Genomic DNA, 24690 nt, shown 5'->3' with positions numbered 1-24690 from the left:
CATAAGAAACAGGAACAGGAGTAGGCCATCCGGCCCATCTAGTCTGTCCCACCATTCAATAAGATCATGGCCGATCTGTCTGTAAACTCAATTCCATCTACCTGCCTTTTCCCCATAACCCTTAATTTCCCTACTATGTAAAAATCTATCTAACTGTATCATAAATATATTTAGTGAAGAAGCCTCAATTGCTTCCCTGGGCAGAGAATTCCACAGATTCACCACTCTCTAGGAAAAACAGTTTCTCTTCATCTCCGTCCTAAATCTTCTCCCCTGAATCTTGAAGCAATATCCCCTTGTTCTATTCTCACCTACCAATGGAAACAACTTTCCTACTTCTATCTTATCTATCCCTTTCAAAATTTTGTATGTTTCTATAAGATCTCCTTTCATTCTTCTGAATTCGAGAGAGTATAGTCCCAGGTGACTCAATCTCTCCTTATAGATGAACCCCTTCATCTTTGGAATCAACTTGTTGAACATCCTCTGCAGTGCCTCCAAAGCCAGTATATCCTTCCTCAAGAATGGAGACCAGAACTGCACACAGTAGTCCAGGGGCGGCCTCACCAGTACCCTGTATAGTTGCAGCATGACCTCCCTGCTCTTGAATTCAATTTCTATAGCAATGAAGGTTGACAATCCGTTTGCCTTCTTAATAATCTGTTGTACCTGCAAGCTAACTTCTAGCGATTCATGAACACGCACTCGCAAGTCCCTCTGCACAACAGCATGTTGCAATCTTTAACCATTTAAATAACAATCTACTTTTCTATTATTCCTTCCAGAGTGGATGATCTTGCATTTACCAACATTGTATTCCATCTGCAGACCTTGGCCCACTCACTTAACCTATCTATATCCCTCTGCAGACTTTCCACATCCTCTGTACAATTTGCTTTTCCACTCAGTTTAGTGTCATCATCAAATTTTGCTCTACTACACTCAGTCCCTTCTTCCAAATCATCAATGTAAATGGTAAACAGCTGTGGGCCCAGCACCAACCCCGCGGCACCCAACTCACCACTGACTGCCAACTGGAGAAACACCCATTTACACCAACTCTCTGCCGTCTATTGGTTAACTAATCCACTATCCATGTCAGTACACTCTCTCCGACTCCATGCATCTGTATCTTATTAATATCTTATTAATAAGATAAACTAAAAAGTAGGACCACAAAGGTAATCTCTGGATTACTATCAGTGCCACATGCTAGTCAGAGTAGAAATAGGAGGATATTTCAGATGAATACGTGGCTTGAAAAATGGTGCAAGGGGGAGGGATTCAAATTTCTGGGGCATTGGAACCAGTTCTGGGGGAGGAGGGACCGGGATAAACAGTATGGTCTGCACCTGTGTTGGACTGGAACCAATGTCCTAGGGGGAGCGTTTGCTATTGCTGTTCAGGAGGATTTAAACTAATGTGGCAGGGGGATGGGAACAAGTGCAGAGAGACAGAGGGGTGTAAAATGAGGGTAGAAGCAAAAAGTAGTGTGAAAAGTAAAAGTGGCAGGCAGGCAAATCCAGGGCAAAAATCAAAAAGGGCCACTTTTCAACATAATTGTATAAGGGCTAAGAGTGATGTAAAAACAAGCCTGAAGGCTTTGTGTGTCAATGCGAGGAGCATTCGTAACAAGTTGGATGAATTGAATGTGCAGATAGTTATTAATGAATATGATATAGTTGGGATCACAGAGACATGGCTCCAGGGTGACCAAGAATGTGAGCTCAACATCCAGGGATAATCAATATACAGGAGGGATAGACAGGAAAGAAAAGGAGGTGGGGTAGCATTGTTGGTTAGAGAGGAGATTAATGCAATAGAAAGGAAGGACATTAGCCTTGAGGATGTGGAATCGATATGGGTAGAGCTGCGTAACACTAAGGGGCAGAAAATGCTGGTGGGAGTTGTGTACAGGCCAACTAACAGTAGTAGTGAGGTTGGGGATGGCATTAAACAGGAAATTAGAAATGCGTGCAATAAAGGAACAGTAGTTATAATGGGTGACTTCAATCTACATATAGATTGGGTGAACCAAATTGGTAAGGGTGCTGAGGAAGAGGATTTCTTGGAATGTATGCGGGATGGTTTTCTGAACCAACATGTCGAGGAACCAACTGGGGAGCAGGCCATTCTAGATTGGGTATTGAGCAATGAGGAAGGGTTAGTTAGCAATCTTGTTGTGCGAGGCCCCTTGGGTAAGAGTGACCATAATATGGTGGAATTCTTCATTAAGATGGAGAGTGACATAGTTAATTCAGAAACAAAGTTCTGAACTTAAAGAAGGGTAACTTTGAAGGTATGAGACGTGAATTAGCTAAGATAGACCGGCGAATGATACTTAAAGGGTTGACGGTGGACATGCAATAGCAAGCATTTAAAGATCACATGGATGAACTACAACAATTGTTCATCCCAGTTTGGCAAAAGAATAAACCAGGGAAGGTAGTGCACCCGTGGCTGACAAGAGAAATTAGGGATAGTATCAAGTCCAACGAAGAAACATATAAATTAGCTAAAAAAAAGCGGCACGCCTGAGGACTGGGAGAAATTCAGAGACCAGCAGAGGAGGACAAAGGGCTTAATTAGGAAAGGGAAAAAAGATTATGAGAGAAAGCTGGCAGGGAACATAAAAACTGACTGTAAAAGCTTTTATAGATATGTGAAAAGAAAAAGATTGGTCAAGACAAATGTAGGTCCCTTACAGTCAGAAACAGGTGAATTGATCATAGGGAACAAAGACATGGCAGACCACTTGAATAACTACTTTGGTTCCGTCTTCACTAAGGAGGACATAAATAATCTTCCGGAAATAGTAAGAGGCCAAGGGTCTAGTGAGATGGAGGAACTGAGGGAAATACATGTTAGTAGGGAAGTGGTGTTAGGTAAATTGAAGGGATTAAAGGCAGATAAATCCCCAGGGCTAGATGGTCTGCATCCCAGAGTGCTTAAGGAAGTAGCCCAAGAAATAGTGGATGCATTAGTGATAAATTTTCAAAACTCCTTAGATTCTGGATTAGTTCCTGAGGATTGGAGGGTGGCTAATGTAACCCCACTTTTTAAAAAAGGAGGGAGAGAGAAACCGGGGTATTATAGTCCGGTTAGTCTGACATCGGTGGTGGGGAAAATGCTAGGGTCGGTTATCAAAGATGTGATAACAGCACATTTGGAAAGAGGTGAAATCATCAGACAAAGTCAGCATGGATTTGTGAAAGGAAAATCATGTCTGACGAATCTTATAGAATTTTTTGAAGATGTAACTAGTAGAGTGGATAGGGGAGAGCCAGTGGATGTGGTATATTTAGATTTTCAAAAGGCTTTTGACAAGGTCCCATACGGGAGATTAGTGTGCAAACTTAAAGCACACGGTATTGGGGGTATGGTATTGATGTGGATAAAGAATTGGTTGGCAGACAGGAAGCAAAGAGTGGGAGTAAACGGGACCTTTTCAGAATGACAGGCAGTGACTAGTGGGGTACCGCAAGGCTCAGTGTTGGGACCCCAGTTGTTTACAATATATATTAATGATTTAGATGAGGGAATTAAATGCAGCATCTCCAAGTTTGGGGATGACACGAAACTGGGCGGCGGTGTTAGCTGTGAGGAGGATGCTAAGAGGATGCAGGGTGACTTGGATAGGTTAGGTGAGTGGGCAAATTCATGGCAGATGCAATTTAATGTGGATAAATGTGAGGTTATCCACTTTGGTTGCAAGAACAGGAAAACAGATTATTATCTGAACGGTGGCCGATTAGTAAAAGGGGAGATGCAACGAGACCTGGGTGTCATTGTACACCAGTCATTTAAGGTGGGCATGCAGGTACAGCAGGCGGTGAAAAAGGCAAATGGTATGTTGGCATTCATAGCAAAAGGATTTGAGTACGGGAGCAGGGAGGTTCTACTGCAATTGTACAAGGCCTTGGTGAGACCGCACCTAGAATATTGTGTGCAGTTTTGGTCCCCTAATCTGAGGAAAGACATTCTTGCCATAGAGGGAGTACAGAGAAGGTTCACCAGATTGATTCCTGGGATGGCAGGACTTTCATATGAAGAAAGACTGGATCAACTAGGCTTATACTCACTGGAATTTAGAAGATTGAGGGGGGATCTTATTGAAACGTATAAAATTCTAAAGGGATTGGACAGGCTAGATGCAGGAAGATTGTTTTCGATGTTGGGGAAGTCCAAAATGAGGGATCACAGTTTAAGGATAAAGGAGAAGCCTTTTAGGACCGAGATGAGGAAAAGCTTCTTCACACACAGAGTGGTGAATCTGTGGAATTCTCTGCCACAGGAAACAGTTGAGGCTGGTTCATTGGCTATATTTAAGAGGAAGTTAGATATGGCCCTTGTGGCTAAAGGAATCAGGGGGTATGGAGAGAAAGCAGGTACAGGGTTCTGAGTTGGATTATCAGCCATGATCATACTGAATGGCGGTGCAGGCTTGAAGGGCCGAATGGCCTACTCCTATACCTATTTTCTGTGTTTTTCTATCTATGTATTAAGTCTCTTGTGCAGCACTTTATTGAATGCCTTCTGGAAATCCATGTATATGATGTCCACTTGTTCCTCTCTATCCACTGCATTCATTAGGTCCTTCAAAGAACTCCAGTAAGTTTGTCAAGCAGGTCCTGCCCTTTCAGAATCCATGCTGTGTCTGTCAAATGGAGCCACTCCTTTCTAAATGTTTCGCTATTTCTTTCTTAGTGACAGCTTCAAGCGTTTTACCGAGTACAGATGTTAAGCTAACTGGCCTATAGTTGCCCGTCTTTTGCCTACGTCCTTTTTTAAAAAGGGCTGTGATATTTACTGTCTTCCAATCCACCAGGACCTGCCCAGAGCCTGGAGAATTTTGGTAAATGATTGCCAACGCGTCTATTATAACCTCCGCCAATTCCTTCAGCACCCTGGGATGCATCCCATCAGGACCAGGGGACTTATCTACCTTCAAGCCCTCTAGTTTGCTGATCACTATCTCTTTAGTGACGGTGATTTTTATCGAGGTCCTCACCTTCCATTTCGTCCATAACATCCTTCTTTGGCATATTAGATATGTCCTCCACCATGAAGACCGGCACAAAATAGTCGTTCAATGCCTCAGCCATTTCCTTACCACCTGATATCAATTTTCCCTTCTCGTCTTCCAAGGGACCTACATTGACTTCAGCCACCCTTCCGCTTTATATATTTATAAAAACTTCAGTTAGCTGTTTTTATATTTTATGCTAATTTACTTTCATACTCTATCGTCCCTTTCCTTATTTCTTGTTTAGTTGTTCTTCGTTGCTTTTTAAAGTTTTCCCCATCTTCCAGTCTCCCACTACTCTTGGCAACTTTATATACATGAGCTATTAATTTGACACTATCTTTTATTTCCTTAGTTATCCAAGGCTGGCTCTCCCCACACTTACTGTCCTTACTTTTGACTGGAATATACTTTTGTTGAGCACTGTGAAAAATCTCTTTGAAAGTATTCCACTGTTCTTTAAATAGCCTGTGCTCCCAATCCACATTAGTCAACTCCTCGCTCATCCTGTCTCTCTTGTTCAAGCATAATACACTAGTTTTAGATCTAACTATTTCATCCTCCATCTGTATGTGAAATTCAACCATACTATGATCACTCTTTTCAAGAGGATCCGTGACTACAAGATTGTTAATCTTACCTATCTCATTGCACAGGACTAGATCTAAGATAGCATTTTCCCTTGTAGTTTCACTAACATACATAAGAAAGCCATCATGGATGCATTCTAAGAAATCCTCCTCAAGACTTTCTTGAACAACCTGATTCACCCAATCTTTGTGGAAGTTAAAATCCCCCATGACAACTGCTGTTCTTATAAGCCTCAGTTTTTTCTTGGTTAATCACCTCTGCCACTGCAATATAGGTGGCCTATAGACAACTCCCACCAGTGATCTTCTTTCCCTTTACTATTCTTAATCTCTACCCAGATGGACTCAACATTCTGCCACATAGATCTTATATTGTCTCTCACAATCGTCCTGATTTCATCCTTAATTAAGAGCGCCATTCCACCTCCTCTGCCTTCCTGCCCATCTTTCCATATTACCTGATACCCTTGGATATTTAATTCCCAGTCATCTCCACTTTGCAACCAGGTTTCTGTAATGGCCACTAAATCATATGTCTTGGTACTGATTTGTGCCACAAGTTCACTAATCTTTTTTCTAATACTACGGGCATTTAGATAAAGTGCCCTTTTACTCATTGTCATTTTAGAATCTAGTGAGCTATGTGGTTTTTGATTTTTGCTTTTATGCACTCTACTCTTTTTTTCTACACTAAATCTAGCTTTGGTCTCTACATCACTTCCCTTTTCTTTTCTGTGTGGGTTCCCATCCCCTTGCCATATTAGGTTAAAACCTCCCCAACAGCACTAGCAAACAATCTCCCTAGGACATTGATCCCAGCCCTGTCCAGATGTAGACCATCTGGACGGTACTGGTCCCACCTCGCCCAGAAGATGTTCCAATGCTCCAAGAATCTGAAATCCTCTCTCCTGCACCACCGCTCAAGCCACATATTCATTCTAGCTATCCTGCTATTCCAACTCTGGCTAGCACGTGGCTCCGGTAATAATCCTGAGATTATTGGAAGTGTTTATTGCTGACTAGGAGTATTTACTTTACAAGAGATTCTGCAGATGCTGGAAATCCAGAGCAACACACACAAGATGCTGGAGGAACTCAGCATCTGTGGAAGAAATAAGCAGTTGACTCCCCCCTCCCCCAATTAGGATTGAACGTCTTGATGAAGGGTCTCAGACTGAAACGTTGATTACTTACTCCTTTCCATAGATACTGCCTGTCTTCCTGAGTTCCTCCAGCATTTTAGAATATAGGACAGTACAGCACATTACAAGCCCTTTGGCTCACGGTATTGTGCTAACCTATGATCAATCTCACCCCTCACCACCCCCCCCCCCCCGCCCCCCATAGCCCTCCGGTTTTCTATCATCCATTTCCCAAACTAAGCATCTCTGAAATGTCCCAAATATATCTGCCACCCATGACAGTGTATTCCATGTACCCACTGTTCTGTGTTTTTAAAGTTCTGACACCCACCCCCCCCGCCACACTTTCCTCTAGTCTTAGCCATTTTCATCCTGGGAAAAAGTCTCTGGCTGTCTATTCTATCTGAGCCTCTTATTTTGTGTGTTTTACTTGCTTTATCTGGGCTGTTCACCAATTTTGTGTGTGTGTGTCATGCTTCCCCTTCACCCACCAGCCCAGTTACAGTCTCTGGTGTGATCTATACAGCCAGGCTTTGGTTACCTATTCCCAGGACAGATTTACCCTCTCTGAAACTAGTATCAGCTGGCTGCTTGCCCCCTCAAGCCTAATCCCCTGTTCCCACCTGGAAACAGTTGCTCCTTTGACTCCAGATGTTAGAGAGGCTGGTCTTTGAGTGTTGAATGTCCTTCTCATTGCCATCTACCCCGGGCTTTCCCCACAAGAACTGCAGTCCTAAACAAGTACAGGAGATGATCCCAGCTTCCAGCTGGAGATCCCTGTTTTCTTCAGCTGCTGAGGTCCTTCTGTTACATAAGAGCAGGATTAGGTCATTCAGTCCATTAAACCTGCTCTGCCATTCAATCATAGCTGATTTATTCAACCGCATTCTCCTCCCTTCTACTTGTAACTTTTGATGCCATATATCATCAAGGCACTAGCATCCTCTCCACATCCACTCTATCTAGGCCTTTCAATATTCAGTGTTTCAGTGAGTTCCCCCTCATTCTTCCGAACTCCAGGAAGTATAGGCCCAGAGCCATTAAATGCTCACCATAAGTTTCCTGGTGGGGCAGGATTGTTAATGACCTTTCAAGCTCCTTCATTCCATCCACCATAAAAGGTGGGATTTTCTAGAGGGCCCACACTTTAATTCTACTTCCTATTCCCATTTTGACATGTTGGTCTTGGCCTCCTCTGCTGCCATGAAGCCAGTCTCAGGTTGGAGGAGTAATGTCTCATATTCCATCTGGGTAGCCTCCAAACTGACGGCATAAATATTAATTTCTCTGACTTCCCTTAAATTCTTCTCCCTTTCCCTTCCTCTCTTTTTCCATTCCCATTCTCTCTCTCTCTCCCCTCTTTTCCTTTCTCCTCTCCCCCCTCTGGTGCCCCTTCACCTTTCCTTTCTCCTGTGGACCTCTCCCATGAGACTCCTTTGTCTTCAGCCCTTTACATTTTCCACCTATTACTTCCCAGCTTCTTACTTCATTCCTCCGCCCCTATAACACACATAAAATGCTGGAGGAACTCAGCAGGCCAGGCGTATCCTCCCCTACACCTGGGTTCACATATCCCTTACCAGCTTGTGCTCCTTCCCTCCATAAACTTCTTATTCTGGCTTCTTCCCCCTTCCTTTCCAGTCCTGATGAAGGGTATCAGCCCAAATGATTGACTGTTTAATCCCCTCCATAGATGCTACCTGACCTGCTGAGTTTCATGTTGCTTGGTATTTGTTTTGTGTTGCTCAGTATTTCCATAATCTGCAGAATCTCGTGTTTATATTGTTGAGCACCTGGGCCCTCCCTGGGGTTTAGCAGGTATTTAACATCCATGATCTCACAGCTGGTGTTTTTGCATGTCTTGATGATTTGATTGCAGCCCAAGTGTGCCACGTACAGCAGCGGGTTGTCCAAAGCCTACTCCCTGTCCTGTTGGGCTCTTGATGAGGGGAAGAACAGTAAAAACAAGAAAGTCTCAAAGAAGCTGTCATTTCTGAGCTGGGGGAGCAAGGGCAGCAAGAAGGCTTCAAGCACGGTCAGTCTTCACTCAGCCATGGACACTGGATTCAAGTCTTTCTCTGGAGGCAATCTCCCCGATGACAGCTCTCTCTACTGACCGACCGTCCATCGTCATGACTCGGTGCAGCGACACTCGTTGCCTGCTCCAGCTCTTTCATCTAACCAACAGTCATAACCTGAACACCTCATGAATTGTGAGTTTGGTGACTCACTCACCTCTGAGCCTCTCTCATGGGATGTCTGACCTTCAGACGTGTGTGCGGTCCCCAGATATTTCTCCTTGGCTTCACTCCACAACGCATGGTTTTACAGTTCATGTCTGAAGTATGGGAGCCCATTGAGTCTGCTCTGCCTTTCCACCGTGGCAGATTCATCATCCCTCTCATCCCCACTCTCCTGCCTTCTCTCCATCACCTTTGATGCCCTGACTAATCAAGAACACGTTGAGAACAGGTGCCATGCAGACTCCAACCCCCGCAGCCACTGACTTGGTTCAGTTGCTGCTTGTGCAAGATGGGCAGTGGCGGCCACCTTGTCGGGGAACCGGTAAGAACAGAGATGGCGTCAATGTATGGTGCCTACATGAAACTCTCCTCACAATCTGTGGCTATTAATGTCCAGATTTGGGTGGAGTGGAAACCAGCTCACCTCTATACACTTAGATCATCGATGTCTACAGCGTAGATTTAAAATATTACTGTTTGATACTCAAATGGAAATTATCTTAATTTAACAAATAGACTAGAAATAAGAAAATCCTATAACTAGAGAATGATTTTTATAAATGAAGCAAATTTATATGGCAAGTTTTATTTTTCCAGTATAAATCATTGTCACCAGGGTTTGCGTGGGTGCGACTGTAAATGAACTGTTTATGCTGTACATGCTTTGCTATTTACAATCCTTCAAACCCCATGTTTGTGATGAGCACTTTACATTCTCCCAGTCTACCTTGCATGAGAAACTGGAACCGAAGTTCATTGATGCCAACCTGAGATCAAAATACGATCCCTCTGCCCCTTAGATGTTAACACAAAGGAACAGAATTAGGCCATTTGGCCCATCATGTCTCTTCTGCCATTTTATCTCTTTCAATCCCATTCTCCTGCCTTCTCCCTGTAACCTTTGACACTCTGACTAATCAGCAACTTACCAATCTCACTTTAAGTATACTCAATAACTTGGTCTCCTCAGCCTTCTGTAGCACAGGTGATCCTTGACCACAAGGTGATGTCCCTTTCTCATTCTAAGAGAGAATAAAACCCTCGCCTGCCTACAAACAGGTGATTTGTTACCACTGGAGCTGCTTAAAACAATGTACATGCCCTTCTGTGTGCATCTGTGCTCATCTGTACTGTTTCTATTTGTGCAGGAATTAAAAACACATGTAAATCTGCCTGTGTCTCATGTTTATTGAACCAGAGGAGTGGCACACTTGTTAAAAGCAGCTAGGCAGAGACCGTGGTCAGCTGTGCTGGGGAGAGTGATGGACTCTTGCTGACTGAGGGGATATGGGAGGGGGTAAGTTTGATTGTAATTAGCCTGTCCCCTCTGATCGGGTAGGCTGGGAGGTTCTGGTTGATAATCTCTCCTGGCCTTTCCCAGCAAAATGTTTGTTTCATCCAATCACTCAGTAGTCATTAATTTCAGACCTCAGACTCTGCTGACTATCTTTGAGGAGCTCCCCCAAGACCAGTCCCATGGGGGGAGGGGCAGAGTTGCACAGCTAATCAGGGACAATGTCAATTCCCCCTTCTCGTCTTCCAAGGGACCTGCGTTCACTTTAGCCACCCTTTTCCGCTGTATATAATTGTAAATACTTTTACTATCTGTTTTATATATTTTCTGCTAGTTTATTTTCCTAATCTTCGTGGTTCTCGGTTGCTTTTTAAAGTTTTCCCAATCTTCCAGTTTCCCACTATAGTACTCTTAGCGACTTTGTATACACAAGCGTTTAGTTTGATGTCTTATTTCCTTAGTCATCCAAGGCTGGCTCTCCCCACCCTTACTGTCCTTGCTTTTAACAGGAATGTACTTTTGTTGAGCACCGTGAAAAATCTCTTTGAAAGTCTTCTGCTGTTCCTGTGTTCCCAGTCCAGTCTACACCAGCCAAAGTCTCCCTCATCCCACTGTAGTCTCCATTGTTTAGACACAATACACTGGTTTTAGATCCAACTATTGCACCCTCCAATTGTATGAGAAACTCGATCATACTGTGATCATGCATTCCAAGAGGATCCCTAACTATAAGATCATTCATTTTACCTGTCTCATTGCACAGGACCAGATCTAAGATAGCACGTTCCCTTGTAGGTTCAGTAACACCACGGATGCTACCGAACCTACAAAGACATCCTCCTCAAAACTGCCTCGACCAACTTGATTCACCCAATCTATGTGTAAGTTAAAGACCCTCATGAGAACTGCTGTTCCATACTTACACGCCTCAGCTATTTCTCTATTGCCTGTGCCACTGTAATTTTATCATTTGGTGGCCAAAAGACAACTCCCACCATTGATTTTTTTTTCCCTTTACTCTTCCTAATCTCTACATCCCAGAGTCCTGAGAGAAGTTGCTGAAGAGATTGCTGATGCCATGGTCTTTCAAGAAACACTTGATTTTGGCATGGTCCCAGACCAGAGAACTAAAAGTTTGCAAATGTCAATTCACTCTTTAAGAAAGAAGGAAGGCAAAAGAAAGGAAATTATAGGCCAGTTAGTCTAACCTCAGTGGCTGGGAAAGTGTTGGAGTTTGTTATTAAGGATGAGGTTTTAAGGTACTTGGAGACTAAAGTCAAAGTCAGCATGGTTTCTGTAAAGGAAAATCTTGCCTGACAAATCTGTTTGAGGAAGTAACAAGCAGAGTGGACAAAGGAGAGGCAGTGGATGATGTTACAGGAAAGATACTGGCATGGATAGAGGGATGGCTGACAGGCAGGAAGCAGTGACTGGGAATAAAAGGGGCCTTTTCCAGTTGGCTTCCAGTGATTAGTGGTGTTCCTCAGGGGTCAGTATTGGGACTGCTGTTTTTCAGTGACTTAGATAATGGAATTGATGGTTTGATGGCAAAGTTTTCGGATGATACAAACATGGGTGAAGGGATAGGTAGTGCTGAGGAAGCAATGCGATTGCAGCAGGACTTAGACAAGTTTCCCACGAATGGACAAAAAATGGCAGATGGAATACAGTGTTGGGAAATGTATGCTAATGCATTTTCATAAAAAGAACTCTAGTGCAGACTATTATCTAAATGGGGAAAAGTTTCAAACATCAGAGGTACAAAGGGACTTAGGAGTCCTCATGCAAGACTCCCAGAAGGTTAATTTACGGGTTGAGTCTGTGGTAAAGAAGGCAAATGCAATATTAGCATTTATTTCATTAGGAATATAATATAAAAGCAAGGAGACAATGCTGAGGCTTCATAAGACACTAGTCAGACTGCACTTAGAGTATTGTTAACAATTTTGGACTCCATATCTCAGAAAGGATATGTTGTCATTGGAGAGAGTCTAGAGGAGATTCACGAGGATGATTCTAGGAATGAAAGAGTTAACAAATGAGTGTTTGGCAGTTTTGGGCCTATACTCACTGGAATTTAGAAGAATGGCTAGGAATCTCATTGAAAACTACCTAATGTTGAAAGGACTAGATAGGGTGGATGTGGATAGGATTCCTATAGTGGGGGTATCCATAATTAGAGGGCACAGCCTCAAAATTGAGGGGTGACCCTTTAGAACAGAGTAGAAGGAATTTTTTTAGCCAGAGAGTAGTAAATCTGTACAATGCTTTGCCACAGATTGTGGTGGAGGCTGTGGGTATATTTAAGATGGAAGTTGATCATTTCCTGATCAGTCAGGGCATCAAAGATTATCGTGAGAAGGCAGGTGTACAGGGTTGAGTGGGATCTGGGATCAGCCATGATGGAATGGTGGAGCAGACTCAATGGGCTGGCTGGTGTAATTCTGTTCCCATGTCTTATGGCCTTATGGGCCTGAATAAAAATGTAGATGGGTTTGATAAAGTTTTCAGATGATACCAAAATTGGTGGAGTTGTGGATAGTGTAGAAGACTGGGAAAGAATACAGCACAATATAGATCAGTTGCAGATATGGGCAGAGAAAAGGCAGATGCAGTTTAACCCAGATAAATATGAGATATTGTGCTTTGGTAGGGCAAATGCAAAGAGACAGTACACAATTAAGGGCAAGAACATTTAACAGTGTTGATGAGCAGAGATCTTGGGGATCCAAGTTCATTCCATCACCCTACCAGGGATAGGGTTCCTCTTGTCCTCACCTACCACCCCACCAGCCTTTGCGCCCATCACATAATTCTCCAAAACTTCTGCCATCTCCAATGGGTTCCCACCACTAAGCATATCTCCTCCCCCTCCCTCACTTTCTGCTTTCCCCAGGGATTGCTCCCTACGCGACTCCCTTGTCCATTCTTCCCTCCCCACTGATCTCCCTCCTGGCACTTATCCATGTGAAACAAGTGCTACACCTACCCCTACACTTCCTCCCTCAATACCACTCAGGGCCACAAACAGTCCTTCCAGGTGAGGCGACGCTTTACCTGTGAGTCTGTTGGGGTCATTTACTGTATCTGGTGCTCCTAGTGTGGCCTCCTGTACATTGGTGAGACCCAACATAGATTGGGAGACCGCTTCACATAGTCCGCTTGTTTTAGCATGATCTTCCAGTGGCCACCCACTTTAATTCCACTTCCCATTCTGATACATCCGTCTGTGGCCTGCTCCACAGTCGGGATGAGACAACTCATAAGTTGGAGAAACAGCACATACATTCTGTTTGGCTAGCCTCCAACCAGATGGCATGAACGTCAATGTCTCAGACTTCCTGTAATGCCTCCCCCACCATCCAACTTCTCCATTTCCCATCCCTTTTTCCCTCTCTCACTTCATCTCATCATTCAACTTCCCAGCTCTTTACTTTATCCCTCACCCTCCTGGTTTCACCTACCACCTGGTGGTTCTCTCTCCCGCCACCTTTTAAATCTACCACTACACCATTTTTTCCCAGTCCTCTTTTCCATAGATGCTGCTGAATTACTCAAACATTTTTTGTGTGTTACATGGATTTCCAGCATCTGCAAACTTTCTCTTGTTTGAAGGTGAGAGGGAGTAGGTTTAAACAAGATGGGAGGGGCAAGTTTTTTTTAAACTCAGAACTGTGGATGCTTGGAATGTGCTGCTTGGTGTGGTGGCAGAGGCAAAAACATTGGAGGCTTTCAGGGATGTTTGGAAAGGTACATGGATGCAAGGAAGATGGTGGGATACAGTATGGGTTGGAGGGAGCAGTGTTTGTGATTTGCTTTTTATCTGGTAACACTATTGTGGGCTGAATGGCCTGTTCCTGTGCTGTTGTCAACAACACATCACAGGATGGGTCTGATCACAGCCTTGTGAAGCACATGCCCCAGGTTCCAAGGGAACATTTGGCAAGTCAGACTGTATCTGAGAAGCTCCCCCCCAATCACAGGACTGGTGTACTGAGCTGGTCATCACATTACCATGTGTCCTTTCTGTACCCATCCCCAGACAGACTGTATCCAGTCTTTTCAGTGCCATGAGACTAGCTGGGGAGGAGACGGGGTTACATCTCAACACCACACCAGTATCTTGGCCAGAACTCCTCCCTCCCACCCCAACCCTGCAGTCCCCTTACACGAAAATTGCATCCTAATTTGGCCCAGAGTCCCAAATTACAGGAGGCAGAAATAGGTCTACGTACAAACGCAGTGCCAGTTCCCAGTACACAGCACATTCAGAAGATCCTTGAGCTTCGTTATTTTAAGTTTGTTTAATTGTCATTCGACCTTACCCCTGAATACAGCTAAATAAAACAGCATTCTACTGGGGTTAAAGTACAAAACACAGAATCAACAGACACACAGCACATATAATTATGAAAGCAGAAAAACATTTACCAAAAAAATAAAAAAATAATATAGCCCAAGTCCTTGAGTGTCACAGCCTTCAGATTGATGGTGCATGGATGGTATCCTGGAGCCTCATTTCTGCAAGAACAGTTTTTGTCTCCCACCAAGTGAATACTGACGGGACGGGCCAGTCTCCAACCCAGTGTGGAATCCAGCAGCACACATCCAACTCCAGCATCTCCTCCTTCTGTGGCCACAGCAGAGTCAGACCTGCAACAGGAACAGATCTCTCACCCCTCCCCACCTGATGTGGCTCCGCAGGACAGCAGTGGGAGTGCTGTTCACTGGAGCTGAGGAACATCCGTGGTACCCTGCAGTCACACAGCTTGACCCAACAACTGAAAAAGCACAAGTAGTGGGGTAAGGGAGTTAGAGGTTCCTATGCCTCACTCCTGTGGAGCTGGTGTGTGCCTGTGTCAGGGGAGTAGTGAGAAGTTCACGAGATACCAAACAGTGGGGCAAGGTTGGAGCAGACAGCCCCTTGTGGGGGTAGAGGTTTCTGATCCCTGTGTCTCTAGCTACGGTTAAGCCACATGTTTGAGTATCTGTCAGACAGCTGATTTGAGTCTTTTCAGGGGAGTGGCGAGAAGTTCATGAAATATCGGGTGTGAAGTAGACACAGCCCTGTATGAAGGTAGAGATTCCTGTTGCCTGCATCTGTGTAGCTACAGCAGTCAGCTGTGTGAGAGACACCAAGCAGTGGGGTAGGGTTGGAGCAGACAGCCCCATATAGAGGTGTGTAGCTGTGACGCCACAGCTGGCAAGTCGTCCACAAGACACCAAGCAGCGGGGTAAGCTCAGAGCAAACAACCCCGTATAGAGGAGAGAGGTTGTTGCATCCTGCACCTGCATGGCTTCGGTGGAGCTGCAGCTGATGCGTACATGTGTCAGGGATCTGGTGGACTGTTCATGGGACACCAAGCAGTGGGGAAGAGCCAGGGTCAGACAGCTCCATATGGAGAAGGTTTCCTGTGCCCCGCATCTTTAACTGTGGTAAACTGCGTGATCTGGCTGTTGGGACACTCTCAGGGGACTGGTGAAAAGAACTCTGTGATCTGCTGAGCCACATTTGGTCCGGTTACTGGCTCCAGCTCCTCTTGTGTAGCAACACTGAGCTGCTGGATACTGGGGAACCGACAGAGGAGATTCATGGCTTTCACCTTCCCGACTCCAGGAATCTTCTGGACGGAGGCGAGGATCCCAGCGTCAGACAAAATAGAGCGGCTGTTACGCAGAAATGGATTGTGGTCCCGGTCCCTACTCTCCTCATGTACCTGCACAGAGAATTGAGGTCAGCTCACCCTCCAGCATCAGCCTGTTCCACACAGCAATGCCCCCCAAAGACCTTTATGCTAACTGGGGTGCCCTGCAGTTCTTGGAGCTTCAGATGAGAGAACTGTACCACAGAACCAAATGAGATGTGAGGGGCAAGTTTGTATTTATTTATTTTTACATAGAATGGCAGGTGCCTGGAATGTGTTGTCTGGGGTGCTGGTAAAGGCAGAAGCATTGGGGATATTTAAGGGACATTTAGATAGACACACGAATGAGGAAAATGGAAGGATATGAACATTGTCTATACAGAAGAGATCAGTTGGCTATTTGATTACCAATTTAACTGGTTTGGTACAACATTGCAGGCCAAAGGGCCTGTACCTGTGCTGTACTGGTCTATGTTATAACCACAGTGTTAACCAGTTTCCAGGAGAAATCACAAACAGATCAGACCTGGACCAGAACACAGGAATTCCAACCACACCAGACCATATTTAGGGTAAATGCATGCAGGTTTTTTTCCCCCAGAGGTTGGACGAGACTAAAACTAGTAGTCATAGACTGAAGGTGAAAGGTACTTAAGGGGAATCTGAGGGGGAACTTCACTCAAATTGTGGTGAGACTGTGGAACAATGTGCTAGTGGAAGTGGTGGGTGTCTTGGATAGGTACGTGGATGGGACAGGCATTGAGGGCTATGGTCTAGGTGAAGGTTGATAGGACTAGATTAATAGCTTAGTCATAGAACACTACAGCCCATCTAGTCTGTACCATGTATACACGTAAATAAGCAATAGAACTCATCCCCAATTCTTAAAGTCTGTAATTACCATTACTAATTCATCAATGATAATCACTGCTCAAAATTACCAAGGCACGAGGGAGAATTTTTTTAGATCATCAGCAGTATGGGCACACACAACTCAGAAAGACTTGCTACCCCTGCTCCAAGCCCTAGTGTACATAGGAGTGGTGGTGGTAATATAGTTCCCTCCTAATCATCACTGTTTCTCCAGCTCTGCTCTCCACTCAGGGTTCCCACCTCCACAGTCTGCAGTCTTCAGGAGGAGTCACTGCCCTGTAACATTAGCCATCCCTCCACTGATCCTGCTCATCGTTTCCAACCATTCCTGATGATGGAAGAAACAAGATTTGGGTAAAGAGGTTGAACACTGCCTCCACACACGGGCTAGAGACGTGCCCACTCAACATGCACCGAGCTCGGCTCAAGGGAAGGTCACTTACCAGCTGGGCAATGAGCTGTGAAGCCTCAGACTGACTGGCCACAGGTAACAGCGTCAGGCCCAGTTCCAACACGACAAACTTCTGCACTCCAGCAAAATATTGCTCACTCAGCCGGGTCTTCTCCACCAGCACTATCCCATTCAACGTGCTCGCCTGGTTTCAGTGGGGAAAGGGGCAGATGGAAGGATTTTCAATGCCTTGTTGTACAGCACAGAAACAGGCCCTCCAGCTTACTGTTACCACCTCACCCTCCTATCCTCATCCCACTTGCTCACATTAATTTCACATCCCTCTCTGACCTGCTTTTTCAAGCATTTGCCTGTTACTGGTTTTGTCTCCAATGAATCCTAAGTTACCTATAAAAAGCAGTAGGTTGCCTCACTGTGCAGGGTTCAGCACATACTGAAAACCATCCAGAACTCCTAGTGATCTGTGCTGCACTCTCAGCAAGTCCTGTTTGGATCAGTCCAAAGCAGTTCCTTTCCCAGGCAGTATGTCTGATCAACAGTCCACCCACTAACCCACCTCTCTACATCCCAACCACCACCACTTTATGATTTCCTGTCGGAGTCACCTTATGTACAGACACTCCTGGTCTGGTCTTGTGTATTTATATTAATTATGTTTTTATTATTATTGTATTACTTTACTTAGAGTTTTGTGTTGCATCAGATCCGGAGTAACAATTATTTCATTCTCCTTTACGCTTACACACTGTAAATGACACTAAGCAACCTTAAATCTTGAACACTGAAAATATTAGTGCATGATTTGGGGAGTGACTGTGTTAATTAAACTACAACCAAATAGAGGGGTGTGGGGACATTGGGGATGTGGTGGGAGGCAAAGATCCTACTGAATGGAATACATTCCAGAGACTGAACACCTCTTCCTCCTTTAAATTTAAATCCAGCTAGATTTCATTAGGAGTTTGAGGAGATTTGGTTTGTCACCTAACACACTCAAAAACTTCTATAGATGGACTGTGGAGAGCATTCTGACAGGCTGCATCACTGTCTGGTATGGGGGGTGAATATTCTGACAGGCTGCATCACTGTCTGGTATGGGGGGTGAATATTCTGACAGGCTGCATCACTGTCTGGTATGGGGGGGGGTGAATATTCTGACAGGCTGCATCACTGTCTGGTATGGGGGGTGAATATTCTGACAGGCTGCATCACTGTCTGGTATGGGGGGGGTGAATATTCTGACAGGCTGCATCACTGTCTGGTATGGGGGGGGTGAATATTCCGACAGGCTGCATCACTGTCTGGTATGGGGGGTGAATATTCTGACAGGCTGCATCACTGTCTGGTATGGGGGGGGTGAATATTCCGACAGGCTGCATCACTGTCTGGTATGGGGGGTGAATATTCTGACAGGCTGCATCACTGTCTGGTATGGGGGGTGAATATTCTGACAGGCTGCATCACTGTCTGGTATGGGGGGGGTGAATATTCTGACAGGCTGCATCACTGTCTGGTATGGGGGGGGGTGAATATTCTGACAGGCTGCATCACTGTCTGGTATGGGGGGGTGAATATTCTGACAGGCTGCATCACTGTCTGGTATGGGGGGGGTGAATATTCTGACAGGCTGCATCACTGTCTGGTATGGGGGGGGGGGGGCTGAGGGCTACTGCACAGGATTGAAAGGAGCTACAGAAAATTGTAAAGTTAATCAGCCCTAACTTGGGTACTAGCCTCCATAGCCTCCACTTCAAGGAGTGGTGCCTCGGAAAGGCGACGTCCATTATTATCAAAATGGATGGGATGAGTGAGAAGCAAACAACAGCACATCCCCTCCCGATGACCTTAATGCATTCTATGTTCATTACCCAGGACATTCCCTTTTCTCACTGTTACCATCAGGTAGGAGGTACAGAAGCCTGAAGGCACACACTCAGTGATTCAGAAACAGCTTCTTCCCTCTGCCATTCGATTCCTAAGTGGACATTAAACCCTACAACACCACCTCACTTTTATTATTTGTTTTTGCAATATTTTTAATTTAATGATTTAATATACATTTATACTTGTTACCAAAGGAAGCTGGTGACTAATATCAAAGAAGATACTAAAAGCTTTTTCAAGTATATGAAAGGTAAAAGAGAGTTGAGGGTAAATATGGGACCAATACCAAAAGATGCTGGAGTTATTGTAATAAGATGCAGAGATGGCAGAGGAACTGAATGCGTATTTTGCAAACATGAGGAAATCTGCAGATGCTGGAAATTCAAGCAACACACACAAAATGCTGGTGGAACGCAGCAGGCCAGGCAGCATCTATAGGAAGAAGTGCAGTCGATGTTTCGGGCCGAGACCCTTTGTCAGGGCTAACGTAAAAAAGAGATAGCCAGAGATTTGAAAGTGGGAGGGGGAGGGGGAAGACCCAAAATGATAGAAGATGGGGAGGGGGAGGGATGAAGCTAAGAGCTGGGAAGTTGATTGGCAAAAGGGATAATCATCTTCCCAGCTCTTAGCTTCAATCCTCCCCCTCCCCGTCTTCTTCTATCATTTCAGGTCTTCCCCTCCCCCTCTCAAATCTCTTACTATTTCTTTTTCCATTGGTCCTGACGAAGTGTCTTGACCCGAAACATCAACTATACTTCTTCCTATAGATGCAGCCTGGCCTGCTGCGTTCCACCAGCATTTAGTGTGTTGTGTATTTTGCATCAGTCTTCACAGTGGAAGACACCTACAGTATACCGGACACTCAAGAGTGTCAAGGAAGTAAAGTATGTGCAGTGAAAATTACGACTGAGAAGGTGCTGAGGAAGCTTAATGGTCTGAGGGTGGATAAATCTCCTGGACCTGATGGAATGCATCCTTGGGTTCTGAAGGAAGTAGCTGGAGAGATTGTGGAGACATTGATGATGATCTTTCAAGAAATGATAGATTCTGACATTGTACCAGATGACTGGAAAATTGCAAATATTACTCTGCTTTTTAAAAGGTGGGAGGCAGCAGAAAGGGAACTATAAACCTCTTAGCCCGATATCAGTGGTTAGAAAGTTGCTGTAATCGATTGTTAGGAATGAGAGGGTACAGAGTACCTGGAGGTACATGACAAGATAGGCCAAAACCAGCATGGTTTCCTGAAAGGAAAATCCTGCCTGACAAACCTACTGTAATTTTTTGAGGAAATTACAAGCAGGGTAGACAAAGGAGATGCAGTAGACATGGTGTACTTGGATTTTCAGAAGGCCTTTGACAAGGTGCCGCATGAGGCTGCTGAGCAAGTTAAGAGCCCATGGAATTACAGGGAAGTTACTAGTATGGGTGGAGCATTGGCTGATCGGCAGAAAACAGAGACTGGGAATAAAGGGATCCTGTTCTGGCTGGCTGCCAGTTACCAGTGGAGTTCCACAGGGGTTAGTGTTAGGACCGCTGCTTTTTACAATGTACGTCAATGATTTGGACTACGGTATTAAAGAATTTGTGGCTAAATTTGCTGATGATACAAAGACAGGTGGAAGAGCAGGTAGTGTTGAGGAAACAGAGAGCCTACAGAGAGACTTAGATAGTTTAGGGGAATGGGCAAACTGGCAAATGGAATACGATGTTGGAAAGTGTATTGTCATGCACTTTGGTGGAGGAAATAAACAGGAAGACTATTATTTAGATGGGGAGAGAATTCAAAATGCAGAGATGCAAAGGGACTTGGGAGTCCTTGTGCAGGATACCCTAAGGGTTAACCTCCAGGTTGAGTTGGTTGTGAAGAAGGCAAATGCAACGTTGGCATTCATTTCTAGAGGTATAGGATACAAGAGCAAGGATGTGATGTTGAGGCTCTATAAAGCACACGTGAGACCACATTTGGAGTATTGTGTGCAGTTTTGGGCTCCTTATTTTAGAAAGGATATTGAAGAGGGTTCAGAGCAGATTCACGAGAATGATTCCAGGAACTTAGCGAATACTTTACTTCAGTATTCACTATGGAAAAGGATCTTGGTGATTGTAGTGATGACTTGCAGCAGACTGAAAAGCTTGAGCGTGTAGATATTAAGAAAGAGGATGTGCTGGAGCTTTTGGAAAGCATCAAGTTAGATAAGCCGCCGGGACTAGACAAAATGTACCCCAGGGAGGTGAGGAGGGAGATTGCTGAGCCTCTGGTGATGATCTTTGCATCATCAATGGGAACAGGAGAGGTTCCAGACAATTGGAGGGTTGCAGATGTTACTCCTTAATTCAAGAAAGGGAGTAGAGATAGCCCAGGAAATTATAGACCAGTGAGTCTTATCTCAGTGGTTGGTAAGTTGGTGGAGAAGATCCTGAGAGGCAGGATTTATGAACATTTGGAGAAGTATAATATGATTAATTAGAGGTATAATTATGTGTTGGCGCGTGGCCTAGTGGGTAAGGCATCAGACTAGTAACCTGAAGGTCACTGGTTCGAGCCTCAGCTGAGGCATTGTGTTTGTGTCCTTGAGCAAGGCACTTAACATCACATTGCTCTGCGACGACACCGGTGCCAAGCTGCATGGGTCCTAGTGCCCTTCCCTTGGACAACATCGGTGGCGTGGAGAGGGGAAGGCCTGCAGCTTGGGCAACTGCCAGTCTCCCATACAACCCTGCGCAGATCCATGGTCTCTCGAGACAGACAGATGCCACCACAATATGATTAAGAGTAGTCAGCATGGTTTTGTAAAGGGCAGGTCGTGCCTTACGAGCTGATTGAATTGTTTGAGGATGTGACTAAACACATTGATGAAGGAAGAACAGTAGATGTAGTGTATATGGATTTCAGCAAGGCACTTGACAAGGTACCCCTTATTGAGATAGTTATTGCAAGGCTTATTGAGATAGTAAGGAGGCATGGGATCCAAGGGGACATTGCTTTGTGGATCCAGAACTGGCTTGCCCACAGAAGGCAAAGAGTGGTTGTAGATGGATCATATTCTGCATGGAGGTCAGTCACCATTTGAATGCCTCAGGGATCTGTTCTGGGACCCTTACTCTTCGTGATTTTTATAAATGACTTGGATGAGGAAGTGGAGGGATGGGTTAGTAAGTTTGCTGATGACACAAAGGTTGGGGGTGTTGTGGATAGTATGGAGGGATGTCAGAGGTCACAGCGGGACATTGATAGAATGCAAAACTGGGCTGAGAAGTGGCAGATGGAGTTCAACTCAGATAAGTGTGAAGAGCTTCATTTTGGTACGTCAAAAATATTGGCAGAATATAGTATTAATGGTAAGACTCTTGGCAGTGTGGAGGATCAGAGGGATCTTGGGGTCCGAGTCTATAGGACGCTCAAAGCAGCTGCGCAGGTTGACTCTGTGGTTAAGAAGGCGTATGGTGTATTGGCCTTCATCAATTGTGGAACTGAATTTAGAAGCCGAGAGGTAATGTTGCAGCTATATAGGACCCTGGTCAGACTCCACCTGGAATACTGTGCTCAGTTCTGGTCACCTCACTATAGGAAGGCTGTGGAAGTCATAAAAATGGTGCAGAGATTTACAAGGATGTTGCCTGGATTGGAGAGCATGGCTTATGAGAATAGGTTGAGTGAACTCAGCCTTTTCTCCTTGGAGTGAAGGAGGATGAGAGGTGACCTGATAAATGTATACAAGATGATGAGAGGCATTGATTGTGTGGATAGTCAGAGGCTTTTCCCCCAAGGCTGAAATGGTTGCCACAAGAGAACACAGGTTTAAGGTGCTGGGGGTTAGGTACAGAGGATGTCAGGGGTAAGTTTTTTTACTCTGAGTGGTGAGTGCGTGGAATGGGCTGCCGGCAACAGTGGTGGAGGTGGATATGATAGGGACTTTTGGATAGGTACATGGAGCTTAGAAAAATAGAGGGCTATAGGTAAGCCTAGTAATTTCTAAGGTACAACTTTGTGGGCCAAAGGGTCTGTATTGTGCTGTAGGTTTTCTGTGACTTTATGAAAGGTTTATTGTATGAGGAACGTCTGACACTCTTGGGCTGTATTCCCTGGAGTTCAGGAGTATGGTTGGGGGTGGGGGTGGGAATCTCAGAAACATTGTGAATGTTAAAAGGTCTGAACAGATTAGATAAATATTTCCCATGGCAGGAGATTCTAGGACAAGAGGGCACGATTTCAGGATTGAAGGACTGAGATGTTGACTGACATTTCGAACAGAGATGCGGAGAAATTACTTCAGTCTCAGGGTGGTAAATCTGTAGAATTTGTTGCCACGAGCTGCTGTGGAGGCTAAGTCATTGGGTGTATTTAAGGCAGAGATAGAAAGGTTCTTGATTAGTCAGGGCATCAAAGGGTATGGGGAGAAGGCAGGGAAGTGGGGATGACTGGAAGAATTGGATCAGCCCATCCTATGATTGAATGGTGGAACAGACTCAATAGGCCAAATGGCCTACTTATACTCCCTCCTATATGTTATGGTCTTATATTTACTGTAATTGAGTTGCTTATTTATTTTTTCCCCAAGGCCATAAGACATGGAGCAAAATTAGGCTATCTGGCCTATTAAGTCGGCTCCACCATTCAATTATGTCTGATCCTTTGTTATCATGTATTGGATTGAACTGCTGCTGCTAAGTTAACCAATTGCACGACATATGCCGGTGATAATAAACCTGTTTCTGATTCTGAAATGTTCCTCTGAACTTGACAGAACAGGCGATATCTTGGCCCAAGAGAAACTATCCTTACTTACATTCCGAAATTGCACAAGTTTCTTCTTGTAACTATTTCCAGCCACGAGGTCTGCCTCAGAAATGTACAAGACACAGAGTCGTTTAGAGAGGTGGAAATCGACCAGGCCCAAACCATCCTCAAAGATGACAGTAATCCTGCCTGGAGGAAAGAGTATGTGAGACCATACAGTCAGCCACGTTTCTGAGACTGAAGGGACAGCGCAGAGGTGGAAGTGGGCTGAGAGAAGAGACAGAAGTGTGGAGGGAGGACACAGGAGTGACGGAGTGTGAGAGGGTGAGGGAGTTGATACAATTCTAATGGAAATCACAGGGACACAATGAGATTTTAATTCAGAGTGCTGTAGATAGGAGGCCTCAGCAGGATAATGGCCTAGACTACTGGGTTGGGTTAACAGGGCCAGGTCAAGGGCTGGAGAGAGAAAAAGGCATGTGAAGTTTGTTCTGGAAGGAGCAGTTCTGCTGGTCTGTTAAGAGTCTTTCCCACTTACCCTGACAGCCAAGAGCCAGCTCTGAACCCCTCCACTTCTCATTCACAATCACGTGTCCAAAGGGAACTGCGCTGGCCCCTGCTCGGACCGAAGTGTTACACACACTCAAATTCAGTAATGCATCCATGGAACCATCACCCGGTGAACGTGTCTCCGCAGAACATGTCTAGCAAGCTGTCACATGTGGCTGTCAGGAAACACGCGTGGCAAACTGTCACATGTGGCTGCCAGGAAACACGCGTGGCAAACTGTCACATGTGGCTCCTGCAGAACAAGCCTAGGAAATAAACAAATACAAACGG

At 44.9% G+C, this 24690-nt stretch overlaps 2 protein-coding genes across 5 annotated transcripts in view; one reads left to right on the top strand and one right to left on the bottom strand.

Annotated features, from left to right (window-relative positions):
* The window catches only part of rhpn2 (rhophilin, Rho GTPase binding protein 2), a 67527-nt gene extending 57354 nt beyond the window's left edge, over window positions 1–10173 (top strand). Inside the window, exon 15 of the mRNA XM_059993359.1 lies at window positions 8638–10173. Within this exon, the coding sequence (XP_059849342.1) occupies window positions 8638–8874 (237 nt within the window). The 3' untranslated portion in view covers window positions 8875–10173. The remainder of the gene's footprint in view (window positions 1–8637) is intronic.
* Window positions 10174–10289: 116 nt separating this feature from the next.
* The window catches only part of LOC132407086 (Fanconi anemia core complex-associated protein 24-like), a 195941-nt gene continuing 181540 nt past the window's right edge, over window positions 10290–24690 (bottom strand). Inside the window, exons 2-6 of one of the 4 annotated variants that reach the window (XR_009516373.1) lie at window positions 24389–24665; window positions 23900–24039; window positions 17257–17409; window positions 13291–16012; window positions 10290–10850 (exon numbers count right to left, since the gene is read on the bottom strand). Coding sequence is in view for 3 of the 4 variants with exons in the window: in XM_059993370.1 (XP_059849353.1) it covers window positions 15764–16012; window positions 17257–17409; window positions 23900–24039; window positions 24389–24515 (669 nt within the window). In the remaining variant the exon portion in view is untranslated. Of the gene's footprint in view, window positions 16013–17256; window positions 17410–23899; window positions 24040–24388; window positions 24666–24690 lie in introns of all 4 variants that reach the window. The other 3 variants (XM_059993370.1, XM_059993372.1, XM_059993371.1) reach the window with 3 other exon arrangements.

This window comes from Hypanus sabinus, chromosome 17, assembly GCF_030144855.1.
Source record: "Hypanus sabinus isolate sHypSab1 chromosome 17, sHypSab1.hap1, whole genome shotgun sequence".
Taxonomy (NCBI): domain Eukaryota; kingdom Metazoa; phylum Chordata; class Chondrichthyes; order Myliobatiformes; family Dasyatidae; genus Hypanus; species Hypanus sabinus.
The sequence above is the reverse complement of the archived record's forward strand: the minus strand, read 5'-3'. Positions and strand labels throughout refer to the sequence as shown.